The sequence below is a fragment of the Halichoerus grypus genome, chromosome 5 (assembly GCF_964656455.1).
Source record: "Halichoerus grypus chromosome 5, mHalGry1.hap1.1, whole genome shotgun sequence".
Lineage (NCBI taxonomy): Eukaryota > Metazoa > Chordata > Mammalia > Carnivora > Phocidae > Halichoerus > Halichoerus grypus.
Window position 1 is genome coordinate 131,077,107 of NC_135716.1, and position 19,180 is coordinate 131,096,286.

General features: G+C 33.3%; 1 protein-coding gene across 2 annotated transcripts in view; it reads left to right on the forward strand.

Moving 5' to 3' along the window:
• The window catches only part of LRRC40 (leucine rich repeat containing 40), a 47,894-nt gene extending 29,241 nt beyond the window's left edge, over positions 1–18,653 (forward strand). Inside the window, exons 10-15 of one of the 2 annotated variants that reach the window (XM_036116880.2) lie at positions 3,708–3,813; positions 7,306–7,413; positions 9,758–9,868; positions 12,299–12,376; positions 14,767–14,952; positions 17,224–18,653. In XM_036116880.2, coding sequence (XP_035972773.1) covers positions 3,708–3,813; positions 7,306–7,413; positions 9,758–9,868; positions 12,299–12,376; positions 14,767–14,952; positions 17,224–17,329 — 695 coding nt within the window. In that variant the 3' untranslated portion in view covers positions 17,330–18,653. Of the gene's footprint in view, positions 1–3,707; positions 3,814–7,305; positions 7,414–9,757; positions 9,869–10,970; positions 12,077–12,298; positions 12,377–14,766; positions 14,953–17,223 lie in introns of those variants that run through there. The other variant, XM_078072934.1, reaches the window with a different exon arrangement.
• The last annotated feature ends 527 nt before the right edge of the window (positions 18,654–19,180 follow it).

Genomic DNA, 19,180 nt, shown 5'->3' on the forward strand with positions numbered 1-19,180 from the left:
CTTCCAAGTATTGGCAGTTATGAATAAATCTGTTCTTTTTTGCATGTGGATTTCCTGATGTTTCAGCACCATTTGTGGAAAAGACCATCTTTACTCCATTGTATTTATTGCCTTTGTTCCTTTGTCAAAGATGAGTTGACTGTATTTATGGAGGTCTATTTATGGGCTCTCTGTTCTGTTCTATTGATCTATTTGTTCTTTTGTCAGTTTCACACTGTCTCAATTACAGTAGCTTTATAGTAAGTCTTCAAGTTGAATAGTGCCAGTCTTCCAACTTTGTTGTTCTCCAATCAATATTGTGTTGGCCATTTTGAGTCTTTTGCTGCTTTATATAAATTTTAGAATCAGTTTGTCACTATCCACAAAATAATTTGCTGGGATTTTGATTGAGATTGCATTGAATCTATAGATCAAGTAGGGAAGAAGGGACATCTTGACTTTATTGAGACCTTTTATCCATGAGTATGGACTGTCTCTCCATTTATTTAGTTATTTGATTTCATTCATCAGAGTTTTATAGTTTTCCTCATAGACTCTTATACATATTTTGTTATATTTATATATAAATATTTCATTTGGGGGATGCTAATGTAATTAGTATTGTGTTTTTAATTTCAGATTCTACTTATTATTGATATAAAGGAAAGCAATTTTATATATTAACCTTGTATCCTGCAACCTTACTATAATCACTTAATAGTTTCAGGTTTTTCTTGTCACATCTTTTAGATTTTCTACCTATGATCATGTCATCTGTGAACAAAGACTATTTTATGTCCTCCTTCCCAATTTATATACTTTTAATTTCATTTCCTTACTGTATGGCATTAACAAGGACATTTCAGTATGATGTTCAGAAAGAGTGGTGGTGAGAGGGGGCATCCTTACCATGTACCTAATCTTAGGGAGAAAGCTTCAAGCTTCTCACTGTTAAGTATGATGTGAGTTGTAGGTTTTTTGTAGAAAAAACTGAGAGTTTTTATCATAAAGGAGTGTTAGTGTTTATTTATGCATCTATTGATATGACCATATAATTTTTCTTTTTTTAGCCTGTTGATGTGAAACATTACATTAATTGATTTTTGAATGCTGAACTAGACTTAAATACCTGGGTTAAATCCCACTTAGTCACAGTGTATAATTTTTAAAATACTTTTTGATATTCAACTTGCTAGTATTTTGTTGAGGAATTTTGCATGTATGTTCATGACAGATCCTTTGCCCAATTTTTAATTTTTTTAATCTTTTTATTATTGAGTCATACTAGTTCGTTATGCATTCTGGATAGAAATGTCTTGTCGGATACATGATTTGCAAGTATTTTCTAGTCCTTTGTGGGTTTGTTTTTTCATTTCTTGGTGGTGTCCTTTGAAATACAAAAGGTGTTTTTTATCTTAATTTTGATGAAGTCAATTTATTTATTTTTTCCTTTTCTTTTTTGCTTACACTTTTGGTTTCATGTCTAAAAATCCTTTGCAAAAACCTGTTTTATGAAAATTGTTTCCTGTATTTTCTTCTATGAGTTTTATACTTTTGTTCTAACATTTAAGTACTTGATCCATTTTGAGTTGATTTTTATATATGGTATGAGATAAGGATCCAATTTAATTCTTCTGCATGTGGCTATCCAGTTTCCTTGTACCATTTGTTGAAAATACTATTCTTCCCTCATTGAGTGGTGTTGTCATTTTTGTTGAAAATCATTTGACCAGAAATACAGGGTTCATTCTGAACTCTCAATTTTATTCCATTGATCTGTATGTCTGTCCTGTGCCAGTACCACAGTCTCTTGATTACCATTGATTTGTAGTAAATTTTGAAGTTGGGAAGGGTAAATCCTTTATTCTTTTTTCTCAGTCTTGTTTTAGCTATTGTGTGTTTCTTGCAATCCCACATGAATTTTAGAATCAGTTTGTTGATTTCTACAAAGAAGTCAGCTGGGATTCTGATAGGGATTACATTGAATCTGTAGATCAATTTAGGGAATATTGCCATCTTAGGCTTTTTAACTAAAAAGTCAGTAAATGTACATGGTAAAAAAAATTTCAACCGATATACAAGGATATATAATGAAAAGAAAGTCTATCTCTAGTATAGTCTCCTCCCAAGGGATAATGGGCTCCCTCTTTACATTCTTCTTGATGCTGATTTTTTTTTTATTATTATGTTATGTTAATCACCATACATTACATCATTAGTTTTTGATGTGGTGTTCCATGATTCATTGTTTGCGTATAACACCCAGTGCTCCATGCAGAACGTGCCCTCTTTAATACCCATCACCAGGCTAACCCGTCCCTCCACCCCCCTCCCCTCTAGAACCCTCAGTTGTTTCTCAGAGTCCATAGTCTCTCATGGTCGTCTCCCCCTCCAATTTCCCCCCGTTCATTCTTCCCCTCCTGCTATCTTCTTCTTCTTTTTTTTTTTTAACATATAATATGATTATTAAAGGTAGCTCTTTGGAAAGTGTTGAGAATACTCAGTATGTTGTCATGCTAGTATACACGTATATTTAAAAAATAATGCTGGGTTTTGTTGCTGGTTTAATGTTGCCTATCTGCTGATGTAATTTGGCAATATATATTACATATTCTTTAAAATGACATAACCAAAATGCTAGGGTACTTCTAAATACCAAAGCATTTACTTAATACTAATAAATATTTTGATGTCTTTTATTTCTATTTGATACTGTCTTTTATTCTGTGCTTCTTCTATGAACAAAATATCCATACGATATTTGCATAAGAAATACTAGCTTAATGATATTGATTAGTGAATAATTGATGAGCTCCATGCAAGAGAAATATACTTCATAGTATTCAACAAATGTTCATTAAATGCCTGCTGGGCTGAAGCAAGATCAGAGATACTACTAATTGTTTTATGTTCTTTTGGTATGCCTTATGCTCTTAACGTATGATGAATGCTAGGACTATTTCATTTTTTTCACATTGTTGAAAATTAATAGTCTTATTTTGCTTCTGTCTGGATGGCTTGAAGTCTCTTTTGCCAATAAGTCACAAAGCCATTTCTTTTTGATGTGTATGATTTATGTTTGTTTTGTTCTTTATAACATATGATGGCAGTGTTAAAACAGTCTTTGGAAACTATGAGGGAGTTAATTGTGTGTGAGTGTGTAAGTATGCATGTATGTTAGTAATTTCTATTGAAAATAAAGTCTTGCATTTGCTGAAAAAAAACCTCTTAACATGAATAATGTACCAAAAGCTTACTCAATTATGTAAATCCCCCAGTTTCAAGTAATCGAGGATAATCAGTTTCCATATGTCCTAACTCCGAAGAAGATAGGTGTATGCCTATTTGATAGACATTTGTGGGAAGTAATATTTTTCCTTTGTTAACAAATTCTAATAGACCATATTATTTTTCTTAAGAGGAAGGATTAGTGTCATTGTTTCTTCTGAGAGATTGTAGTTATTTGAAGGTTCTTTCCTACTCCCAAATTTTCTTGGTAGGATTTATTAAAAGATTTTAAAGCCATATTATAATAGTTTTATCTATTTTCTATTAATTAAATATTAAATTCTAGACCTAGGTTTGAGTTATAGAAATAAAATATATGACTAAAGACATTCTTACCAATAATATCTAGAAATTATGTATACCATTTTTATATATATTCAAGAATTTAAAAATGACTTTATATTATATATATTGGTTTCATACAACTTTTCTCTTGCCAGATGATGGACCTAGCCAAAGTGATTCTGTTGAGACTGCCATGACACTACCAAGTGAATCCAGAGTCAACGTACACGCTATCATAACATTAAAAATATTAGACTATAGGTATGTAATTTTCTTAAACACTGCAGAACATATAGGAAACTTTGAGAAATAATCCTTCAGATAAAAGGAAAGTTGATGAGGAAGAATTCATCAGAGTATATCAGTACTTGGAGTATTAGCAATTGCAAGAACAGTGATGAGATAAAAGCATATTAAAATTATAGTGAACTAAAATACCATTCCTTCAGTGATTTGTGTTTATTATGCTTAAGAGATAGATGTTTATTAATATTGACATGTTTATAATAAATAACATTTTATTATAAAATAAGAGTGAGAGTATTGTTTGGTAATAAAATTTTCTGACTCAGTAACCAGCATCAAGAGAGGATTTTATATTGGAGCGTCTCTACTAGTAAATAAGAAATTAGTATCATTTAGTTAATGAAGACCTTAAGCAGGCAAAGCTTGAGAGGTTTTACCCCATTAATACATCTAAGCCAAATAATATGCCATAATAGTATTATGCTCTAGTACATATGTATTAAACCTGGAACAGTTGGAATGTTGGTATATAAATTGAGATAAAAGCCTAAAAATGTTTATATTATGGGAGTGTATTTGATTGGGGAAAGAAGATACCTATGCAAAGGTTGTTAAGTATTCTTTCAGTACTATCTAGGCAACAATGATAAAATTAACCCATACTGTCAAGGCTCCCACAGTGATTAGCTTATGTCTGGATATCATCTAATGAAAATACAAAAGGATACAGACTGAAGTTCAAGTCAGGTGACCAGAGTTATTCAGTTATCTAACAGTAAGCATCAGTGTCTGGCCTGTTTTCCTTAATGTGGCAGTAGGAACCACCTTCTCAGAGGTCAGGATACAGTTTCTATTTCAGATCTGTTGTTTCATTCACATTGTTTCCACCTCCAGTCTGACACTCTGATGTATGTAGAAATGCCTACTCTAAGCCAACTTCCTTCTTTGACACTGTAACACAAGATAGTACTCTTCCATATTTATATTTGTATCCCTCTTTTCTCAGAATAGATGGCAGCTTAGCATGTCTTCTCTTCCACATAATATACCCATTTATTCAGTAGACATTTTTGGAACCTATGAGGTTTCAAATCCTATGGTAGGTGTCATAATACACTGAATGATGATGAGACAGACTTGATTCCTGCCTTAGAATTTTTTTTTTCTCTGCCTTTATTCCCTCAACCCTGAATGGATACAATTTATTGAGTCCCTATTCTATGCTGGGCACTATACTAGGTATTTTACATATGCTGTTGCTTTTAATCTTCCAAATAATCTATAATTTTATTCGAGATAACCATTCCCACTTTTTAAAGTCACAGATATCACAAAAGTGTTATAAAGATAGCACTGAAGATCATACATCTTAGATTGTTTTGATTCTAAATTTATTGTAATTTATTTTCCTCGGAGATTTTAATTGAAAAGGAATATTCCATTTAAAATATAAATGAATTCCTTGGGGCGCCTGGGTGGCTCAGTTGGTTAAGCTGAGGCTGCCTTTGGCTCAGGTCATGATCCCAGAGTCCTGGGATCGAGCCCCAGGTCGGGTTCCCTGCTCAGCGGTGAGGCTGCTTCTCCCTCTCCCTCTGTCTGCCTCTCTGCCTACTTGTGCTCTCTCTCTATCTGTCAAATAAATAAATAAAATCTTTAAAAATAAATAAATAAAATATAAATGAATTCCCAATATCAAGGCATAAATGCTGTCAACTAAATTTTTTTTTTTTTTAAAGATTTTATTTATTTATTTGACAGAGAGAGACTGAGTGAGAGAGGGAACACAAGCAGGGGGAGGGGAGAGGGAGAAGCAGGCTTCCCGCAGAGCAGGGACCCCGATGCGGGGCTCCATCCCAGGACCCTGGGATCATGACCTGAGCCAAAGGCAGACGCTTAACGACTGAGCCACCCAGGCGCCCCTGTCAACTAAATTTTTTTAAAGAGTGTGAGTCTTCAGTGTTTGATTACAGTAAATCAGTTCCCCATGATTTGAGCATTTCTGATTGAAAAGATAAAAATGCTACATTTGCACAAGAGAAAATAGAGCCCTACAACAGAGGTAGAAGGCATAAAAACTAAATTTAGGCTCTATTTACCTATCTGTATTACAATGCCTTTCTTACAGGTTCCTCTATATTGGACATTATATGTAATAATTGTTTTCTTGTTTATAAAGTCATTAATTTGGCATTCCATCAACAATATTTTTAAGTGGATGATGGATTAAGCATTGAAAATTGTAAAAGAAGAACGTGGGGACAAATGGCTAATTATAACATTAACAAATTGTTAAATCTGCAAATGTCAGAGTACTACTATACTTTCATTTAAGATTAAATGTATACTTTATTGAAAATCTTATTGAAAAGGAAATTTATTTACATTTGTATTTGCAAAAGATCTGGCCCACATAACAATGAATAACTCAGATTCTAATTTCACAGAACTGAGGTTAAGAGAAAGTGAATTTTAAAAAGGTCCTTAATGGTAAAACCAGGAATAGTTTAGTCTAAGGCCACTACCCTGTCTACCTTGTCACATGCTAAAGGAGAGAGAAATTGGCTTAGGTTATGAGAAACAGTTTAGTATAATGTTGAACTTTTATTTTTTTAATTTTTATTTATTTTTTTAAAGATTTTATTAATTAATTTGACAGAGAGAGAGAGCACAAGCAGGGGGAGTGCAGAGGGAGAGGGAGAAGCAGGTTCCCTGCTGAGCAGAGAGCCCAACCTGAGGCTCCATCCCAGAACCCTGAGATCGTGACCTGAGCCGAAGGCAGGCACTTAACCGACAGCTACCCAGGCGCCCCGATGTTGAACTTTTAAAAATGATTGTTCCCGGGGCGCCTGGGTGGCTCAGTCGTTAAGCGTCTGCCTTCGGCTCAGGTCATGATCCCAGGGTCCTGGGATCGAGTCCCACATCGGCTCCCTGCCCGGCGGGAAGCCTGCTTCTCCCTCTCCCACTCCCCCTGCTTGTGTTCCTGCTCTCGCTATCTCTCTCTCTGTCAAATAAATAAATTAAAAAAATCTTTAAAAAAAAAAATAAATAAAAATGATTGTTCCCTTGCAATTAACTATATAGCTACATAAAGTTGGCAGATAATCCCTGTTAGAAATGGGATGACAACAGTTTTAAAATTATAGATTTAGTTCTATTCTGAGGTAGAGGAATCCACTTACTAATTACTATCCATTTAATATGATTTCTAAACATCTTAGACTCTGAAGATATATCTGGTTTTATTCACACTGAGTATGTGAATGCTCAGAAGGTATAGTACAATGTATTGTGATATGTTATGTTGTCTGAATTCTTAATGGTTAATATTTTGTGAGTTCGTAGGTTTTTGTGGCATTGTTTACAGAACTTCAGAGTGTTCTTCATAAGCAACTGCCTTGCTGCCTTGAAAACTCATAAAATCCTTGAGGGCCTTTAAAAGTGAAAAGTAATAATCATATCTTTCTGGACTACTAAGGATGATGCATTTTTAAACCATTTTTCATTTAGTGATAAACAAACAACTTTAATTCCTGATGAAGTATTTGATGCAGTAAAAAGCAACAGTATCACTTCTGTTAACTTCAGTAAGAATCAGCTATGTGAAATTCCTAAAAGGTGAGAATTGTTCATGATGTCATTTCTATGAAGTTGTGACTCATTCTCAGTTGTGTTTGCATCTCAGTGACAAGAATAATTATTTTTCATAGTTTTTTAATTTGAAAGCATATGTAGAATTTTTTTCATTATTGATATTTGAGGGAGTTAGCAAAATTCACCTAAGTATTCTCTGAGACATATTAACATCAGTTCTGAGAGGTATATACATTTTTAAAAATTTGATTTCTTTTTCTTTTACATTTTAAACATGGAAAATTAGAATTATTAAATTATTAGAATTATTAAAAGTATAAATTAACTTTTTCCATATAATGAAATATTAGAGGAAAAGTTTTAAGACACCATCCAAAGCCAGGTCCATGTGGATTAATAGGAATTTTCATTTTGGGCTTTATGTTAATGAATTGCCAAGCCACTGAATTTTTCACTGATAGTGAAATCAATAAAAAACCTAGATAAACCTGTTAATATTTTCCTCCCAGAAAAGGATTCTTTACTATCAAATATTAGAAGTCATGTGCATTGTACTTGTGCTGTTCAGTGTGTCTTTGTTGATATTAGTTACAGCAAAATCTTTAGGTTATGAGAGAAAATTAGTATAATATTGACCTTTTTAAATGATTGTTATCTTGCAGTAAACTATATACCCAAAGAAAGTTGACAAATAACCTTGCCAATTAAAACAACAGTAGGGGAGACAGAATAGGGTAATGGTAAAGAACTTGGACAATGGAGTCAGTTGCATGTATCTATATCCCAGATCTGTGAGCTGTGTGGCTTTGGACAGGCTAACTAGCTGCTCTTAGTTTCCCTACCTATGAAGTAAAGATAATAAAGTATGTATTTTATAAGAATTAAATTAAATGACATAATCCACACAAAGCATTTAACCAGTGCCTAGCACTTAGTAAGCACTTAAGTACTTTAAAAAAAAAAAAAAAAGGTGATTGGGAAAATAAAATGGCTTTCATCTGACCGTCAAAAACATTTTTTAGATGTTTAAAATTTTTAAACAGTCAGACTAACTTGCTTTCTATTTTGCAGGGCATAGTTTGGAGAATATAGATCTTAAAAGTAAATTAACTTCGAGATTCCATAGCAAAAGGAGATCTAGTTCTTCTTCTCTCTTGTTTAAAGGGCTCTGAGGGCTTGACAGAAGAACTGAGCAGCAGTTAGATTTGCTGTCAGGATAATTTTGCATTGGGGATCCTGGATCAAAACTGGGAATGAAGATGGACACATCACCTTATTACTTATTTCTCATTTTACCTCACAATGTGGTAATTCATATGTAAAACAGTATGGTATTCTCTTACTGCCGTTATTTCATCATATTTTTGGCAATTTAGAGGGCCAAAGTAGAAAGATAGCAAGGACATACCTTGATCTAGAGAGTTTCTGAGTCATTTTCCTCTTTCTTAAATTTTTATTTCACAAGTCATACTTTTCACTATGATTTCCTGATTGTGAAAATAATACTTATTCATAAAATTTTAGACAAAAGGAAGGGACAGATCATTTGTAGTCCCATCACTATTCTATTCATGGCATGTTTTATTTCAAACTGTTTCCCATTTAGAATTACATATACAATTTGTATCTTAACTGGTTAATTTGTCGTGTTTTCCTATGTTGTAAACAATACTTTTAAAATCTATCATATACTGTAAGGTTGATTACGGCAATAAATAAAACAAAACATACTGTTTCTTTAGACCGGATTTCCAGAAGAATTATCTAAAGGAGTACGGCTCTCAATACATATATCCAAAAACTTTCCAAAGAAGTTTTATCAGTAACATATCCAAACTCATCTTTCTTTAGCACGGCAGTTGATATTCTTTCTTTCATATAGTTTCATTTCTTGGTAAATCATATATAACATTTCTTGTTCTTATAGTTAAGTTAATAGCATGCTTTAAAATTACTAAGGTTGATTAGGTTTACTTAGCAGTATTTAAGTCTTTCTCTTTAAGTCTTTGACTTAAGTTGCTTAGTCGTGACACTTACCAAACTAGGAATTAACTTAATGTTTTATTGCAGTCATGATTAATACAATGATAATTTGGACAAAAAATACTATACTTTAAAAATGTTGACATATCATAGTTAAAAAACATTGTGAAGTACTCAGATACAGAGAATATTATATTATGCAGCCTAAAAGAAAACTACTATTATAGAATACAAACTAATTGAAATTTTTGTGAGAGAAGTAAAAGTTACAGAAAATCTTAATTAGCAAAAATAATATAGGATTTTTCCTTCTATGTCTGCTTGTAGTTTTGAAGTTCTGACAGTGAATTCAAGAGCTAACATCTTTAAATTATTTTTGTTTCAGGATTGTGGAACTGAAGGAAATGGTTTCTGATGTCAATCTCGGTTTTAATAAGCTTTCCTTTATATCCTTGGAATTATGTACGCTTCAAAAATTGACTTTTTTAGATCTCAGGTATTTATTGATGTTATTGGTTCACTTTTTCATTATAACATGTCTTTGAGTTTTGCCTAACATTTGCTCTTTCCCTCATATTTCCTAAGTAAGTGTGGAAATTGCTCTTTAGTTCATTAATTACATTTTAGGACAGATCTAAAATTAAGCATTTAGGAAATATTTTAATCAAATATCTGTCATTTGTAGGCAGTTTATTTAAAATATTAGAAAATATTAACACATTCTTTAAATTCATGCTTAATTAAGAAAAACTACAAATAACCCATGGAAAGTGTTTCCCGTTTTTCCTTTTCTGAAAGTAAATGGCATAAAACTCTCAAAATCCTATGCTGGCACAGCAGCTAGCGTGGCTTCTCTTTAAAACCTATTTGGTTTTAAAATATTATAGTCAACATTCAAGGCCAGAAAGAAAGAAAAAGACCACCATGAATGGCAACAAAAGGAAAGAAACTGTTTAAGGCTCTGCAGGGGTAATAGGAAGTTTAATTTAAATAAGTCCTAAGTTGAAGTGACAGGATCAGAATTGCCACAGTTCTTTGAGGGTAATAATAAATGACTCAGAGGTAGATAGTCAAGTATTTATTTGTTTGGGCTTTAAGTCTTTATTTGTAAGCTATAGCTCTATTATCTGCACTTCCGGTGTGCTTTTAGTTTATTTAAGCTGTAGCTCCTCTTGCCCTGCTCAAGCAATAGGTAAATAACAGTAAGCTAAATTGTATCTGTTTAAGGATTTATTCTGCCTATAGAGACTTTTTTTTTTTTTTTTTTTTGGCTTACGGGATTAAAGCAAATCTACTAATACTCTGCTCCTATTAAATGTAGACTTGCTTCTGTTTTGGGGTGGCAGTTACACTGGCAAAGCAGTGTAAAACCACATTGTAGTTCAGTATTAATGGAGTAGAGAGAATGAATTCATGTACTTATTACTGCTCTCTTTATTTTTGTCCCATTCTTCAGTGTGTGTGTGTGTGTGTGTGTGTGTGTGTGTGTGTGTGTGTGTATGACACTGTCTATACCTTTAGGTTTCTAATTAAGTGACTAATGTACACTTTTATTTTTTTATTTTATTTTTATTTTATTTATTTTATTTATTTGACAGAGAGAGAGCGAGAGAGCACAAGTAGGGGGAGCAGCAGAGGGAGAGGGAGAAGCAGACTCCCTGCCGAGCAGGGACCCCGATGTGAGGCTCGATCCCAGGACCCTAAGATCTTGACCTGAGCCAAAGGCAGTCGCTTAACAGACTGAGCCACCCAGGCGCCCCTAATGTACACTTTCATATCTGATATCAGTAGGAAAAAGATAGAAACCAGCAGTAGGTTATTTGGTATAACTTAATAAAGACAATAACTGGAGAACAGTACAGAGAAAAGAAAACATAGGTGTAGAAAGTATGACTTAACATATTATTAGGCTTGACTTCTGAACACAAAGAAATTTAGAGAAAATTACCCATTTGTAATAGGTAGCCATCTAGTTGAATATAATTTTCTCACAAATATTTTCTATTATAAGTAATTATATAAGCTCTAGAATCCTTCTGCCTTCCTGTTGTTAACCTTTCTTTTAACATTGTTCCAGATCCTTCTAACAATAAGTGAGATTCTGTTTACTGCCATGCTTCATTCTAAGATTCTTAAAAAATATATGCATTGTATAAATTGAAATTCTAAACTTAGAGTAGAAATGGACTGGCTTAAAACCTATGTAGTAGAAAGCCCTAAATTTCTAAATATATAGAATCTCATCACTTTCCTGTTTCATTTTTTTTCATAAAATTTTACAGTTCTGCTTAGAGTAGAATTTCATGTCTGTATGCAAGATACATGTATTAAACACCAATCAAATATTTGTGGAATCAAATAATGTATTTACAGGCATGATCTCAAGGGCCCTATCTGTGAGAAGGATTGCTGAGATCAGTTTGAAGGAGATAAATGATTATTTTACAGTGTTTGCCCTGTTAAATGTATTATTAAAGAGTTGGTTGCTTTATCAGTTGGTTGTGTATTGGTATTATTTGGATTTGGCACACTAATCAAATACCTGAGGCAGCTGACTGATTCAGAATTCTCAGGACTCAGCCTTAATGAGATCAGATCAAGGACTAACAAACTGAGCTACATAATTTTTTGTCTGATCAACACTTTATTTTTTCTTAAGATTTTATTTATTTATTTTGAGAGAACGCGCATCAGAGAGAGAGAGAGCATGAGCAGAGGGGAGGGGCAGAGGGAGAGGGAGAAGCAGGCCCCCCTGAGCAGGGAGCCCAATGCGGGACTCGATCCCAGGACCCTGGGATCATGACCTGAGCCAGAGGCAAATGTCTAACCAACTGAGCCACCCAGGCGCCCTGATCAACACTTCAATTATAAATTAAAGTTGTACAGATTTTCAACTTTGTAAATCATCTTTTTCTTTCCAATTTAGGAACAATTTTTTAAATTCTTTGCCTGAAGAAATGGAATCGCTGATAAGACTACAAACAATTAATCTTTCCTTTAACAGGTGAGAGAGCAGACTAATCTGTGACTGAAGATTTTTATGTGGAGAATTTGTAGGTCTTAGAGAATACACTTAAAAGAGCCAAATAAAAAGGCCCCATGTGTTTACTTTATTTAAATATTCAAGTTTATTTTCACCTTATTCTACTTATAATTGAAAGTGATATTGCTTTCTTAGAGTTTTCACAGCTGATTATTTAGTAGACTTTTGTTCCTTTTAACAATTTTAAGAAACTTATAGCCTAGTAGGAAGACAAATATATAAATAAATAATTATAATTGCTATGGTGAAAACACAGTGCATAGGTAAAGGTGTTTCCTGAGATTGCCTGAGGGCAGAGGAGATAGCATTGAAACTGAGACTTAAAAATTAAACATCAGCCAGACACGCAGGGATAGGGCATCCCAGGTGGGGCAAATGGCATGTACTAAGGCACAAACATATGAGAACATGGTGTGTTTGGGACACTTTAAGAAGTTTGATACGGCTCGGGACAAAAAGTGAGGGGGTAGAGGAGTAGAAATAATAAATGAAGTTGGGCATGTGAGCAGTAGCGAGTCCTGTCAGAGCTTTGTATGCCAACTAATAGATTTTATTCTGCAAACACTCGAGATACTGCTAATAATTAAGAGTAGCTAATATTTACTGGGGGCTTATTATCTGCTGGCATAGGACCAAGTGCATATATTAACTCATTTAATCCTCACAAAAGGTGGTTTCTGTCATGTTCATTTAAAAATCGAAGATTGGAAGTTAAGGAAATCCTTCTGAGCTTCTCTATAAAATGTCTCCATGTAGGTATTCTTCCTTAGGTCGCTTTTACTTCTTATGAAACAGAATTACTGCCAATATATTAAGTAAATATTAGAGATTTATGTTTTGCTAAGGTTCACATAACTAGTACATTATAGCGATTCCAGATCTTGCCTCTAGCAGTTGGGCTCTTAACAACTATGTCATTTGTTTCCTATAATGCAAGTTGATTCTGGTAACAATCTAAATATTAATAGCATTTATGTACTGTATTCCAGCTGAAATATAATCATTCAGGCCTTATAACAAGTGTATAAGTTTAGTACTATTATTATTCCTCGTTTGCAATTAAGGAAGCTAAGGCACAGTGATGTGTCTAAAATACTGCCTATTTAAATTTTTGTTCTGTCTGCTTCATTATTGCTCATGGTTTCTCATGTGTAGGTTATATAATTGTTGTCATTTCTAAAAATATATGCACTTCTCAGATCTCTGCTAAGTTTTATTTGTGAACTGAACTATCAGTTCTATATTGTCTATTGAGCTGTCAATCACATTGTCAAGTAATGTCTTAGGGAAGATGGCAAAAGCTAACCCTAACTTCTGTGTCAGCAGGTGAACTACGTGTTTTTAAATTACCTTGTTCATGCATTGGTGGGAAGAAGAGGAAGGACTGCTCTGGAGCAGTTTGGTCCCTCTGTACTCCTAGTCATTAACTCTCCAGTCCCTCTGGAACTTCAGAGCTGTCTTGAGTTTACACTTGCTATTGCTTTTTTCTTCTTTCCTTCCTTCCTTCCTTCCTTCCTTCCTTCCTCCCTCCCTCCCTCCCTCCCTCCCTCACTCCCTCCCTCCCTCCCCTCCCTCCTTCCTTCCTTCCTTCCCTCCCTCATTCCCTCCTTCCCTCCTTCCCTCCCTTTTTTTTTTTAAACATCAAGGCAGCAAAAGAAGGGCAGTATAGGGAAGTTAAAAGGGCACAGCTATAAATCTCTCCTTCAGCCCAACCCTTGTCTTTTCTAGTCCATGCCACAGTTATCTCACACTGTAACCATGCCAAGAGATCCTCAATAATCTTGCATTAATTGCTGAGTATTGCTCTGAGAGCAATCAGCCTTCCCTTCTTTTTTGTGACATCTTCAGTGTTGCTTTGGATGAGCAGGCAGCAGTCTATGTTAGTTTGTCATCTTTTCAAGAACCAAAATTGCACTCATTTTGGAAGCTTCCATCAGAGCAAAATATAAATCTCTAGTATTTATTTAATATATTGGTAGTAATTCTGTTTTATAAGAAGTAAAAGCAAACTAAGGAAGAATACCTACATGGGGACATTTTATATAGAATCTCAGGAGGATTTTCTTGTCTCCTAAATGTGAAAAGAAAAACATGGGAGAATTTACTCTAAACTTTTGTTGGATTTACACAATAAACAGAAAATGTTACAAGTCTGTCCACTTAACATATATTTTAAGGTTTCCAAAATCAGTTCATTTTCTTGAAAATTTGAACACAGGACTTAAACCAAATATAAAATAAATTACAGTAAAGGAAACTACATTATCATATCAAACTTAAGATCATCTATTTGAAGGAATGATTTTCCCTTGATTCCAATACATTTAGGTGTTCTGTTCATATTTTAATAGGTTCAGAATACTACCTGAAGTTCTGTATCACATCCCCACACTTGAAACAATTTTGATTAGTAACAATCAGGTTGGATCTGTGGATCCTCAGAAAATGAAGGCAATGGAAAATCTGATCACCCTGGACCTTCAAAATAATGACCTCCTACAAATTCCACCAGAGCTTGGTAATTGTGTGAACTTAAGGTAACTACACCATTCTACTAAGTTTTTCCATTTATTTGATCGATTTATAAGTTTTTTTTTTTTCTCTTGTTGAGGTACTCTTGCAGGAAAGTTGAAGTAAAAAATTTAATGTTGTGTTAAAATAACAGGTAACGAAATCCAGAATCCCAATTCCATTTTTCAAGCTTTACCAAATAATATATTTTTTAGCTTTGTTTATATGCTATAATATATGTCAATATAGTAACTGATTGTTTTCTGATACTTTTGTCATCACTGTGTATGTGTATAACTTGAAACTGCACTGCATAAAAAATGTCAGGGAAATATAAACTCCCCAGTTATGCATACAAGGTTGCTCAGAGTTACAGATTACAGACTTTCACCATTTATTTCAAGCCCAGCATGGTCTTTCTTATTCTTTGTGTTAGCTGTTACCTTAACCTCAAATGCCTCCACCCTGCTTTTATCAGTAATCAACCTAAATATCATCTTTGAAAACCTTCCCTCTTCTACAAGCAGAGTTAGTCCCTCCCTCTGATTTTCCATCCTGCTTTGTTTGGACTCATTTGTGTCATTTCTTTTTCCTCCTTTAGAAAAGAGTTGTCCCAGTGCCTAGAACACAGTAAGCACTCAATAAGTGCTTGCTAAATGAATATAAAGAGAGTTTTGAGATGTCAACAGAAAGCCAAGTACTTAAGCAGAATGTGTCAGAAGTAATTTAATTTATTTAATTTATTGAAAACTGTATATGATGGTTGGGCATATTTTACTTTGCTAGGGCAGCACTGGCATCTGCTTTGGTGCCTCATATTAGTGACTTGTAAGAGGCAAATACAGTTGGTTCTTGTTGTTTGCAGTAGTTGTATTTTATAAAGTCTCTGAACACCAAATTAGTGAATACTGAACCATTATTGCTAGGGGAAGTATAAAGTTAGCCTCTTTGGAGCCTCTGGTCACATTTTCATGAACCAGTCAATACATAACCTTGTTCTATGTGTGTTTCTGTATTTAATATTATTTATTCATTAACATTTAACTATGGCCGAACAACACTGAAATTCATGCCTGAATGAAGCTTATCTGGTATATATATTTTCTCTGTAAGGCACACGACAGCCTTCTTGTGTTTAGGAAAAGTAGAAAACACTTCAGCACCACACTTGCAGGCCATTTTAAACAGTGAAATCACCAACACAAAGTACAAAAATGCAAAAAATGTTGCACTACTAAGTAGACCACAGAAAGGACGCTTGATTACAGTGTGAGAACTGACACAAGAAGGGAAAGCATCACCTTTCTGACCTCAGCTGAGAATGTGCCTAGTGATTGACTCAAATTTTTTGCTGCTCTGCATATCCAAAAATGACCTCGAAAGTGCCCTGTGTATTGATTTTGGGGTTACTAATAATTTTTAGTGGTAGGCACATTAGCACATATAGGGCTGTGAATAATGAGGAGTGACTGTAATTAATTCCTTTTTATAAATTAAGAAAATCAGCCTTTGAAAGAATCCCCACAGCCCATAGAAATATTGAGGATATCATTTAGATCTATTGTGTAATATGGTATGAATCCTTTGGCTTTTGTTTACACAAACACTTAAATTATTGAAAATTAAAATAAAAGTCTCTTTATCTTATAATTTATTTCATTAATTATATAAAGAAACAAGTCAACCAGTCCTCAAATCTGAAATTGAACCTCATTTTAGAACATGTAAATAGATTTTCTGTGTGCATCTGGTCAAGGGAGGTAGAGAGCAGGAATTTGTCAATGTTTCCCAGGGCGGAGGGGGGATATATTGATTACATTATAGTCCTTGGTATACTGACAAGTATGCTCATTCTAATGTATAAATATAATTTAACCATGTAGTATATGGTCATTATAAGATTGAGAAGAAGATGGGTAAAATGGTGGCTCACGTCACAGCTCCTCTGTTTAATAGCTGTATGATCTTGGGACACGTCTGTCTTACTTCTCTGAACTTATGTTTCCTTACCTGTTAAATAGGAATATCAATGGTGTCTACATCATAGGATTGTTAAGATAATTAAGAGAGTCAGTGAACATAAATTACTCAGCACAATACCTTTCGTATAATAAGTATTCAATTAATGTTGTTTGGGTTATTATTGTAGTTCTAATTCCAACTATTGAAATGCTTAGATTTGAAAAGGGACAAATAGAAAAAAATACACAAATTTATTTATGAAATTGCAATTGAAATTAGAAGAAAAGCCTTCCTAATGGAAAATGTTAAAATTCTTAATTCTCTCTTTTATTTAGAACACTACTACTAGATGGAAATCCATTCCGCGTTCCTCGAGCAGCCATATTAATGAAAGGAACAGCTGCTATTCTGGAATATTTGAGAGACCGGATTCCTACTTAAATTGGAGTTGTTTTATAATCTTGGTCATGTTAATTCTTAGACTTCTTACATTGATAAGTAACGTTTTTCTAAGGTATTGTTCATTCATAATGGTGATAACCACATACAGTGTTTATGCATTTATTCTGAATGTTTTGCATAAGATTTATCCTACTTTCATTCCTTATAAGATAGTAAACAATTTCTTCAAAAGTGATTTTTTATTTAAGTTAGTTTAATATTTTTATAATGAGAAAGCATTTTTGTAGAAGTGGGATTTTCCCCACCTTTTCTGTTTGTGTTACATTTAATGTGACCAGTTGATTTGAATATGACCATCTAATTTCTACCTTTTTGTTAGATATAAAATTGAATTGAATTTTATTCAAAACTGTTCTTTGGCATTTAAAAATATAAGGCTTTTCCTTACCCGTGATAAGACTTTTGTGATGTGGTTGGTCTTGGTATAAGTTTTAAATTAACATTCACTGTCTCGCTTTTGTTTTAATCCAGTTGAAATGTTTCTTGTCTAGCCTTTTCCCTACATTTTATGAAACCATTTTGTCATAATTTCTAATGTAACAGGAATATTACACGAGATGTAGTTATTGGCAGAGAAAACAGTAAAAGCGTTGTTTAAGTTGCTCTCACAATTTTGAATTTAAAACTTGACAAGTTTTTTTAAAATGATTTCTTATATTAAGTTTCCATACAGTAACCTAGTACTTTTAGATTCAAGAAATTTGAAGGGATTGGATCTGCATATTTTTCCCTCAGAGTGTGTTTAAAAATACCTTTTGTTCTTCTTTAAAAAAGTACTGAAGAGCTTATTTTAATTCTATAGATGTCAGCAACAGAAAATAACTAATAACATATACCACATAGAAGTCTTCGAAATTTCTTAAGTAATTTACTAAGCAGATATTTGTATACATTATCTACTCTGTTGGTGTGTTCTAATCCAACCTTGTGCATTTTTTTTTTTTTATTTCCAGGGCCTTACTTTTCAAATTTATTTCTAATCTTCATAAGACTAAACTTGTAGTCATGTGGAAATTTTCTAAAAGGGAGTTTGTTACAGGCTAACTTGATTTAGTAAAAATAAAGTAGAAATATTTTTATTTATACCAAAAATATCAGAGGTAGGCTGATCAGTCATTATAAAACTTACCATGTGATTCTATTAAGTAGCCAATCAACAGAATGTATATTAACTTATATAGATAGGCAGTAGGTAGCTAGCTAGCTTTTGGGTGATTGAGGCATGCTCATATTATGAAAAAACTCATTGCTAATGAAGATAAATACTACTGTTCATAATAAAAGTTACATTTTCAAATATTGATTATAATAGTTGTTTTTGGCTTAAAAAAACATGCCCTTTTCATATTACAACTCTGTGGCTAAGAAATCTGCTTCGATATTAGACAAAAGACACTTTACAATAATGTGACATTTTATTATTTATACAATAAAGAGACTTTTATGTTATTCAAAACACGTTTTTAAATACTGAAAAAATTGAGTACACCAAAGCCGAAAAATGGCTCTGCTATACACTGCACAGCATTATTGTAGTCCCTGTATTTTGTATCTGTACAGAAAGCATCTTCAAAATGCATTCTAATCACATTGTACACCTTTACCGATTAGTGTCAATACATAAAATAAACTGGAGAGTACAGCTTGCATTTGCAAATTAACTGACAAAGTAATTAATTTCACTGATTGAGTAAATTTAAAATATAGATTCATAGGACTCCTTTGCACATAAAATGAAGCAGCTTTCAAAGTCATTATGGTCTCATACTGCAAAAAAACCATTAAGTACATTCACAATCTATGTTAATAAAGTAGTAAATATGTCTTCAT